This window comes from Tachypleus tridentatus, chromosome 4, assembly GCF_004210375.1.
Source record: "Tachypleus tridentatus isolate NWPU-2018 chromosome 4, ASM421037v1, whole genome shotgun sequence".
NCBI lineage: Eukaryota > Metazoa > Arthropoda > Merostomata > Xiphosura > Limulidae > Tachypleus > Tachypleus tridentatus.
Genome location: NC_134828.1, coordinates 112,706,429 through 112,718,039, shown reverse-complemented (window position 1 = coordinate 112,718,039; position 11,611 = coordinate 112,706,429). Strand labels below are relative to the sequence as shown.

The 11,611-nt window shown below is 32.5% G+C and overlaps 1 protein-coding gene across 1 annotated transcript; it reads left to right on the top strand.

Moving 5' to 3' along the window:
* Positions 1-1,109: 1,109 nt before the first annotated feature.
* Positions 1,110-7,265, top strand: LOC143249891 (tachystatin-C). The gene is made up of 3 exons (XM_076500487.1): positions 1,110-1,383; positions 4,779-4,938; positions 6,960-7,265. Exons 2-3 carry the CDS (start codon positions 4,801-4,803, stop codon positions 7,029-7,031), a joined length of 210 nt encoding a protein of 69 aa, XP_076356602.1. The 5' UTR covers positions 1,110-1,383; positions 4,779-4,800; the 3' UTR covers positions 7,032-7,265.
* The last annotated feature ends 4,346 nt before the right edge of the window (positions 7,266-11,611 follow it).

Below are 11,611 nucleotides of genomic sequence, written 5' to 3'. Positions count from 1 at the left end.
CATTGTATAATTATGTCAAATAAAGAATTAACACAAAGCAGAATTTAAAAGAGAAAACACAGAGAAACTTTAAAACCATTTCAGAAGAAAAGGAAAATATTATAAATATATCATTTATAAAATAAGTCATTATTATTATAAAATTTACAAAATAAGAGTAGTAATTAAGTTGATAAAATATATTATTATTATATAGTGTATAAAATATGGTTAGTAATGAAGTTGATAGAATATATCATTATTAATATATAATTTATAAAATAAGATTAGTAGTTAAGTTGATAGAATATATTATTATTACTATTATAATATAATTTATAAAATAAAGTTTATAATTAAGTTGATAGAATATATAACTCTTATTATTATTGTACAGTTTTTAAATTAAGGTTAGTAATTAAACTAGGAGTATTTCTTAATCAATCGGAAAATACATTAATCCAGGTATATCAGTAAAACCTAAGTTTATTTTCGGCTGAAAAAACGTAGAAATCTCAAATCTTTAAACCTTAACTTTCTTCAGAAAGATACAAAGGTATATAGATTTCATTTGTCACATGGTAAAATTCAACATACGAATGTTTGCATAAACATCTAACCGGACAACAGAAACATCAACAGAGAAAAAGCTTACCAAGTGAAGATGTCACGGGTAAACACGTTCAATTTACAGTTTTAGTTCTATACCAATGATTATTCTATAAATAAATCTGACACAAATTATTAAGACTACGAAAATTAAGACAATAATAAAACGGATAATTATTTTAAAACAAATTCACATAGGGTTGACCCACATGATCATTTACCGATCTATTTCTTTTAGCTATTTTCTTATAGAAATATTAATACGAATAACAAAATAATAACAATTTTCTTACTCAAGAATTTATTAACATTGTTAATAGATCTTATATGGTTACTCGCACCTAGTACCAAATCTGGACATATAGTTGCTCTTATATGTGTTTTTTTTTTTTGACTGGTCGTTGTAAAACAATGTGAATCATTAATACATAATTAACGTTGTTTTCCTTAGAAAAAGAAACCATGTTTCCGATTAACAGTCACAGCCAATCACTCTTTCACTAGTTACGAAATGTTTTATTTCTTATTCTATAAGAAACTCACGTGCAACACTAGGAACAAATCCGAGAAGAGTTAGTCATAACTCTGATCCCCGGATGTATAAAACAGCGGTTAAAGAAGTTGAAATCCTTATAAGTTTTCATTAGGTCCATTAGCCACATCCAGAGCAAGACTTAATCTCACAGTATTCTTGTCTCGTACTGAAAGAAAATAAACATATTATTAGTATAAACACTTGAGTATAAACAGAGGAGAAATTCAGACAAATCTACCATCTTTATTTCACTTGTTCAGGTGAGTTTGCTGGTTTTTGTAATTTATGAAATACTTTTCTGGTTAACTACAATATCCAGTTTTATAAAGTGCTTCACGTTACGCATTAACAACGTTGGTTGTTTCTCCTTAAAAAAATAGATCTTTGTTCGCTCTCACAAACTTAAAATATCTTGACTGACGAAGCGCGATTTGCATTTAAAAAAAATTATGTAAGTTTGTGACCAAATCTACAATTGAGTTTTTTCATACCTCAAAACAGAAGTAAAATAACTTTAAATTATCGACGCGACTTTTAAAAAACATTCTTCTAAATTACTCAGGCACCATATTGCTTATTTATGTCTGTTGATTACTGAGTTATTAATAATACGAGTCACACAAAATTTGTAAACAAAATAATGCCACCAACTTCGTAATAAATCTAGCTAAGTACATGTTTTTGGTTTTAATAAATCTAGCCAAGTACATACTTTGAGTTTAAATAAATCTATATAAATGCATATTTTGGGTTCAAATAAACCTAGACAAGTGCATATTTTGGGTTCAAATAAATCTAGACAAGCTCATATTTTGGGTTCAAATAAATCTAGACAAGTGCATATTTTGGGTTCAAATAAATCTAGACAAGTGCATATTTTTGGGTTCAAATAAATCTAGACAAGTGCATGTTTTGGGTTCAAATAAATCTAGACAAGTGCATATTTTTTGGTTCAAATAAATATCGTTAATTACATACTTTGAGTTTAAATAAATCTAGATAAGCGCACATTTTGAGTTCAATTAAATCTAGATAAGTTCATATTTTGGGTTCAAATAAACCTAGACAAGTGCATATTTTGGGTTTAAATAAATCTAGATAAGTGTATATTTTGGGTTCACTCCGATCACTGTGATCTATGGATTGTAACGATGAACAGTGATGGATGACGTGGTAGGTTTAGTGTTATTAGTTTAAGTTATTTTCCCACCTTTATTTAATATGTCAACCCATTAGGCAGAAAAATGTTGAATTTTATAATCACTTCTTTTCTGGTCATTAAATCCACACCCATTTTAACAAGCTTCATATGACCATACAGTAGCATATGTTTCCAGATAATTTCAATAAGTTTCATATGACCCTACATATCATATGATTTACACGTTTTAACAAGTTTCACATGACCATACAGTAGCTTATGTTTTTACACGTTTTAACAAGCTTTACACACGTAGATAGTCCCACACATTTACACACGCTTAGCAAGCTTCACGTGAGTTGAAAGTTCCACGTGTTTACACACGTTTAGCAATATTCACGTGAGCACATAGTTTCACACACTTTAATAACGTTCACGCAAGCATTTTCACACATACTGCACAACTATCATGACAACTATTACTTTGTTTTGAATTTCGCTCAAAGCTTTACGAGAGAGAACTGCACCAGCCGTCCCTAATTTAACAGTGTAAGACAAAAAGGCAACTAGTTATCACCACCCATCGCCAAATCTTGGGCTACACTTTTCCAATGAATAGTTGGATTTACCGTCGCATTATAACGCCCCTACGACTGAAAGGGCGAGCATGTTTGATGTGACGGGGATTCGAACTTGCGACCCTCTATTACGAGTCACGTGCCTTAACCACCCGGCCATGCTGATCCTAACAGCTTATAAGTGAGCCTACATTTCAACACGTCTATACACATTGTAAGTTATACATAGCATTGCTCAGCTCAGTTATTGCTATAGTATTACAGTTGAGTTTGATTCTAAAGAATTATTTACCTTGATAAGGTATCAGTAACTCACGTGAGTAAAATAAGCTATAATTCACGATGTTTCTATACACATACATAATGCACGATGTTACATTAAACGAATGCGGGTAGCGCACAAATCTGTTTAATTAAAAAGTTGTTAGACGTATCTATATACTTTAGAAATAAATTGCAGAATATATCGATAAAAATATTGTTCAAAAACTTTCTGCAACAATAAACATTGTTCGTACGCAAAGAGGTATAATAAATGGATAAAAACATTCTGTCATTTTTTATGGTGTATCTTCTAAGGAAAATGTTCATTAGAATGTTTAACGTGACTTGCGAAAATAAGGACCGAAATACACTATTTGGATAATCAAATTACATACTCTGTTTAGAAATACAATACAGTAATACAGTTATCAACTGATCTGTTCTCTTTGGATAATCAAATTACATACTCTGTTTAGAAATACAATAATACAGTTATCAACTGATCTGTTTTGGATTTTCTACAGACCTCACCGAGAAGTTCTGACAGAACAGAGTTGCGAATTTAAACTTAGTTTTAAAAAGAGATTTTCTATAATTCATCTATGCAGATTTCAAAAATAATATTTACTTTTTTCTATCACGTAAGAATATTTGTAAACCGAGAAGAAAAACAAACTCTTTGTTAGATCAAATTCCCCCCCCCGCTAGTACGGCGGTATGTCTACGAATTCACAACGCTAAAATCAGGGGTTCGACTCCCCTCGGTGGGCTCAGTAGATAGCCCGATGTAGCTTTGCATGGCCAAGCGTGTTAAGGCGTGCGATTCGTAATTCGAGGGTCGCGGGTTCGCGCCCGCGTCGCGCTAAACATGCTCGCCTTCTCAGCTGTGGGGGCGTTATAAAGTGACGGTCAATCCCACTATTCATTGGTAAAAGAGTAGCCCAAGAGTTGGCGGTTGGTGGTGATAACAAGCTGCCTTCTCTCTAGTCTTACACTGCTAAATTAGGGACGGCTAGCAGAGATAGCCCTCGAGTAGCTTTGTGCGAAATTCCGAAACAAAAAAGCTTTGCTATAAGAAAACACACACACACACACACACACACACACACAGATCAAATTTATAATAAATTTGTCACAAATATAACAGAATATGTTTTGGTTACTTACATATCAATGAATAAATATTATTGAAGAGAAAATAATGTCAGAGTGCACGCACAAGCAAGTAGTATCCGCAAATGACAAGACATACGGTCTGTTAACTGTGTATATACTAGCGGTGTGCCTCTCGCGGGTTCTAGAACGATCGATAAGACTTACGTCGTGGTTGTTCTAAAGACATCTATAGCCAGTGGTTGTCATAACGAAATGTGATCCGATACCAGTGAACATGATCCCCTTGTGTAAAGCTACATGTGACGTTTTGTGAAAAACCTATGCGTGATAGAGAAAAATGGATACCATTTTTGGCTTTATCTTACAGAAATTTTCGTAGAACATGTAAGCATTTGAAAGTAATAAAACCATCACAGCCATGTGCATTCTTTCTTAACGGTATGAACAAGGTTAAATGGACAGAAGCTGTGTTCCAACATATTATATTTCTTGTCATATTCACCACAGTGTGCGATAACTCACCATTACAACTACTGGCATTTTCGTTCCTAAATAGATTATAAAAACTCACCACGAACATGAAATGGGGTTTCCAGTTGATGGCTATTGGAGTTCTGGCGGTATTATTTTTTGCAACCTGCCAAATTAAACCAGTATCAGCGGATTATGATTGGTCACTCCGTGGTCCACCTAAATGTGCTACGTATGGACAGAAAGTAAGTTTAACGGATTACTTACTGAAGATATATATATCTTCATAGAGATATTGTTATTTAAATCAACAACATTGTATCTTAGAATAATAAAAACAATATTAGTGAATATTTTTATGTTATAACAATAATACTATAACCGTTACAAAAGAGTTAATTTTTTTTTTATATTAAAACATCCTTAAAACCCAAGAATATGCAACATTGTATTATTATGAAACAAAATCAACAACATATTTTAGTTCCACTGCTGTAATATTTATAAAGGCACGATTTTTTTCGTAAGAACCGTATATTTTTCTAATTAGTTAACTTTACATTAAATGTAATAATATTTAGCACCCGAATATCAAAAATGTGCTAGAAATAACAGTTTTAACCGATGTTTTTAGAGAATACATACTTCATCGAATACACTATTAATTACGGTTTTAAAATATCGATATTGTTTAGTGTTATATATTAGAAAGTATAAGTCAGTAAAAAGTGTAGCACAATCTGTGATATAATATAAAGGAAAATGTTCTATAATAAACGTTGTAGCCACCATTATGAAGTTAGAAGGTTTGTAACTAAGTTTTGATATCGTTTAACTCGTACGTGAATACCAGAGTTAAAAAATCTACAAGTTAATAAAGAAATTATCATTGAGGTAATTGTGTTGATCGTTCATTAGTTCTTGTTCTGAATGTGTTTATTGTAAGTCTTGACACTTTCACTAGTTTTTATTGTTAATGTGTTTATTGTAAGTCTTGACACTTTCACTAGTTTTTATTGTTAATGTGTTTATTGTAAGTCTTGACACTTTCACTAGTTTTCATTGTTGATGTGTTTATTGTAAGTCTTGAAACTTTCACTAGTTTTTATTGTTAATGTGTTTATTGTAAGTCTTGACACTTTCACTAGTTTTTGTTGTTAATGTGTTTATTGTAAGTCTTGACACTTTCACTAGCTTTTATTGTTAATTTGTTTATTGTAAGTCTTGAAACTTTCACTAGTTTTTATTGTTAATGTGTTTATTGTAAGTCTTGACACTTTCACTAGTTTTTATTGTTGATATGTTTATTAAAGTCTTGAAACTTTCACTAGATTTTATTGTTAATGTGTTTATTGTAAGTCTTGACACTTTCACTAGTTTTTATTGTTAATGTGTTTATTGTAAGTCTTGACACTTTCACTAGTTTTTATTGTTGATTTGTTTATTGTAAGTCTTGACACTTTCACTAGTTTTTATTGTTAATGTGTTTATTGTAAGTCTTGACACTTTCACTAGTTTTTATTGTTGATATGTTTATTAAAAGTCTTGACACTTTCACTAGATTTTATTGTTAATGTGTTTATTGTAAGTCTTGACACTTTCACTAGTTTTTATTGTTAATGTGTTTATTGTAAGTCTTGACACTTTCACTAGTTTTTATTGTTGATATGTTTATTGTATGTCTTTAACCTTTCACTAGTTTTTATTGTTAATGTGTTTATTGTAAGTCTTGACACTTTCACTAGTTTTTATTGTTGATATGTTTATTAAAAGTCTTGAAACTTTCATCAGTTTTTATTGTTAATGTGTTTATTGTAAGTCTCGACACTTTCACTAGTTTTTATTGTTAATGTGTTTATTGTATGTCTTTAACCTTTCACTAGTTTTTATTGTTAATGTGTTTATTGTAAGTTTATTGAATGAATAGATTTTTGTAGAAGATACAATTATGTAATTTAAAATTCAACACATTATACTAATAATTAACATATATATATATGTATGTATGTTTGATACGACTCCCAAGTCAATATGTCTACACCAATACTATTTTTCTGTTCTACGTTTTCTATTTGTTTGTGGTGGTTGTTCATGGTGCTGGTTATGGTGGAACCTAAACTACCTTTCAACGGACTCTGATCCTTATAATTGTATTACAAGATTTAGTTAATTAATTATTTGATATACTTTGATCAGTGGGTAGATGTTTGTAAGTTCTATTGTATGGACACAATTTTCACTCTATTTTATGCTGATTATCTTATAGTGCAGAACTTGGTCACCTCCTAACTGTTGCTGGAATTTGAGATGCAAGGCTTTTCGCTGCAGGCCTCGTTAATTTGATGCATTTCAAGATAACAATACGATCAACGTCATTTTCAACATCGTATGATTGATTTCTCATCTCTACTCAAAACCAACAACAACTCATCTAATTACAGAACGTTAATGTATTTTGTTGTTTTACGACTGATTATTTCTTCACTATTTTTTATTATATTATCTATTCTTATTTCTTTTATATTTTGTAATTATTAAACGTTTTGGACGAATAAAGGTATTCCAAAATGTACACTGTGTTTATTATTTTAAACATACAACTTTGGACATTGTGTAAGAAATGATCAACCAAGAATCGAACCTCGAATTTTAGGGACATAAATCTGTAGGTTTATCGCTATCCCACAGAGGGATTTCAAAGAAATGATAGAATTCTTATTTCTTGTGCATCTTAAAATTCGTATTTTTCTGCTTTCTTTTAATGTTTCCTTTAACTTAACGTTTGAAAAAAATATTTGTATTATTTGAGGTACCGGTGAAGAGACTACAACAAGGCCCGGCCTGGCCAGATGGTTAGAGCACTCGATTCGTAATCTGAGGGTCCTGAGTTCGAATCCCTGTCACACTAAACATGCTCGCCCTTTCAGCCGTGGGGTCGTTATAATATGACAGTCAATCCCACTATTCGTTTGTAAAAGAGTAGCCCAAGAGTTGGCGGTGGGTAATGATGACTAGCTGCCTTCTCTCTAGCTTTACACTACTAAATTAGAGACGATTAGCGCAGATAGGCCTTGTATAGCTTCGCGCGAAATTCGAAACAAACGAAGACTACAACAAATAAAAAAATGTTTTGTTTATTTTAATCAATTACTACAAGTAAATCATATATTGTATTAAGTATAAATTATGCATTACGACGATTAAACACAGCTTCGTTAGTGAAAGCTTATTTACTAAAAACGATTCCAAACACTTATTATTCAGATAATGGTTGGTTAGATATTTTGTATTAGATGTGATTTTAATTAAAATAATAAAGTAATCTTTCGTTTTCAAACAACGCAACGAATACAACACGAATAGACAATATATATTTCAAAAGATTCCTGGTTATATTTTAAATAAAAATAATGCTACCACGGTACGGGTGGTGCTTTAAATTTGGCTTTTTCTCTATTTTAACCAAAGATCCCTTATGCAGTAAGAGCTAGGTAACCAAGTCAAAGAATCTGAGGTTCGTTTATTATTGCCTTCAATTTAGAAAATGAGACATCCGAGATGGATCAATAGGTCCAATGCTGCCCCCAAACATTATGCTATATTACATTTTGACCTTAGAGAGTCGTAATTGCTAGTTTTATTGCTCACAGCTGAAGGTGAAGAGTGGGTTGGTACCTTGGACCTTTAAATAAGCAGAGTGGTGTGTTAATTACTAAGTTACATCCGGGCTTCTTACTGCATCTGTTCTTATTATTCTCGACTTTTCTTCTTTTTAGAGACATTGTTACCAAAACAAAACACGATATCAAAGACATAACGACGTGTGTGCATTTTATAAAGATGTGCAAAATACTATCAACCAATTCATGTTTAATTGAAATGCTACAGATTGTTTATCAAGGTTGTCAAGCTGTTCAGATTTTGTAGGTATCATTTTCTTGTCCTTATTACTCCTGAACGCTGTTACATTCTGTCATGTACTAAGTTTCCTTTGAACTTTTGAGGGCCGCGGGTTCGATTCCCCATCACATCAAATACGTTTTCCCTTTCAACCGTGGGGGCGTTATAATGTGACGGTCAGTCCCACTATTCCTTGATAAAAGTGTAGCCCAAGAGTTGGCTGTGGATTGGTGATGACTAGCTGCCTTCCTGTTGTCTTACACTGCTAAATTAGAAACGGCTAGCGCAGATAGCTCTCAAGTAGCTTTGCGCAAAATTGAAAACAAACCAAACCCTTTGAACTTCGTTTCTGTTGGGTTTTCTTTCTCGCATAAGCTACACAGTGAGTTAAAACAAACCAAACCTTTTTAACTTCGTTTCTGTTGGGTTTTCTTTCTCGCATAAGCTACACAGTGGGTTAAAACAAACCAAACCCTTTTAACTTCGTTTCTGTTGGGTTTTCTTTCTCGCATGAGCTACACAGTGGGTTAAAACAAACCAAACCCTTTTAACTTCGTTTCTGTTGGGTTTTCTTTCTCGCATGAGCTACACAGTGGGTTAAAACAAACCAAACCCTTTTAACTTCGTTTCTGTTGGGTTTTCTTTCTCGCATGAGCTACACAGTGGGTTAAAACAAACCAAACCCTTTGAACTTCGTTTCTGTTGCGTTTTCTTTCAAGCATGAGCTACACAGTGGGTTAAAACAAACCAAACCCTTTGAACTTCGTTCCTGTTGGGTTTTCCTTCCAGCATGAGCTACACAGTGGGTTATCTTTTTAAGCGTTGTAAGCCAACAGCTTTCCTCTCACCTTTGAACTTGGAACTATGGTTCCAAGTCAGTAGTCAGTAGTTTGATGTTTTGAATAGTGTTTTACTCGCGGTATTGATTTCTTATCTCAGATGACAGTTGCACCGCTTAGCGAGAATTTGTTTTGAATTTCGCGCAAAGCTATGCAAGGGCTATCTGCGCTAGCCGTCCCTACTTTAGCGGTGTAATACTAGAGGAAAGGCAGCTAGTCATCACCACCCACTGCCAGCTCTCGGGCTACTCTTTTACCAACGAATAGTGGGATTGACCGTCACATTATAGCGTCTCACTGCTAAATTAGAGACAGCTAGCGCAGATAGCCCTCGTGTAGCTTTGCGCAAAATTAAAAACAAACAAACAATATCTTACCAGTTTACCAGTACATACACCAACGTAATGTTCATTCGTACACTTACAGCTTTACTTTTACATTCATACACTTACAGCTTTACTTTTACATTCATACACTTACAGCTTTACTTTTACATTCATACACTTACAGCTTTACTTTTACATTCATACATTTACAGCTTTACTTTTACATTCATACACTTACAGCTTTACTTTTACATTCATACACTTACAGCTTTACTTTTACATTCATACACTTACAGCTTTACGTTTCAAACACTACTTACCTACCTATTATATTTGATTTACCTTTACACTAAGAGATTAAACAACATAAACTTTCTATTATTATTATTGTAACGCCCCCACGGCTTGATGGACGAGCATGTTTGGTACGACCGCAATTCGAACCCGCGACCCTCGGATTACGAGTCTTAACACGCTCGGCCATGCCGGGCCCTATTACTAATGAGATATCCAAATTTAATTTATTCATTATTAATAAGATATTTATCAAGCTTGAAATATCTTCGTTGAAATGTATAACTACTCGTAAATATTGAACAGTTAGGTTGGTTTGTTTGTTTGTTTTTGAATTTCGCGCAAAACTACACGAGAGTTTTCTTCGCTAACCGTCCCTAATTTAGCGAAGACTACAGGGAAGGCAGCTAGTCATCACCACCCACCGCCAACTCTTGGGCTACTCTTTTATCCAACAAATAATGGGATTGACCGTAACATTATAATGTTCCCAAGGCTGAAAGGGCGAGCATACTTGGAGTGACGGGGAATTGAACCTACGACTTTCATATTATAATTGTAAATTAGAATTACATAATATTTCAATAATGTTCACTATTAAAATAAACAAGAATATCTAATTAATAAAATCTATATTATATTAGGATATCTTATTAATAACATTTGAAAATACAGAATTAATAAAAATATATATCATGAGTAGTTCTATTCTAGTCCTATTGAAACTTATTTGTCGTTATTTATCTAATAATACCCCATTTGTCCATTTGAATATTCATTGTAAACTTGTAGAAGTCTCCCGATGTCTTATCCATAAATGTGAGGATTTATCCCTCTTAAAATCAAGTTTCGATACCCACAATGCGTACAATATCTAGCACATAGTATAGCTTTGGGCATAACAAACTAAACAAGAACTTTGTACACATAATAATAACAAATTCGTCTACTACCGAACAGTTTTTGTTTGACTTCTGACGTTCTGTCGATTGTCTTAGCTGCTGTATCAGATATAGTTTAGTAATACACTGCTGCCATCTGAAGATAGAAGTTATTAAGAAAAACTCTGAACCCAAATTTTAAAATGACTATATTTTAAATAACACAAACAAGGTTACAAAGCTGATTTTGTACTTTATAGTACGTCATTTTGTTTACTTAATATGTTGAAAGAAAATACATGCATAGCTGAGAGACAGAGATTTATTCGAACTCATGATCATTGATACAGGATCAAGGACAAACTGGTATACATTATCTGTAAACATGAACACTTTAAGAGTGCTTCGATGTGATTAATTTACAAGTGAACGAAAATGATTCCATTATAGCAAAAACATTTTAAAAAAATGTTAGCCTCATACATTTATTTACAAACAATGTTAGCCTCATACATTTATTTACAAACAATGTTAGCATTATACATTTATTTACAAACAATGTTAGCCTCATACATTTATTTACAAACAATGTTAGCCACATACATTTATTTACAAACAATGTTAGCCTCATACATTTATTTACAACCAATGTTAGCTTCATACATTTATTTACAAACA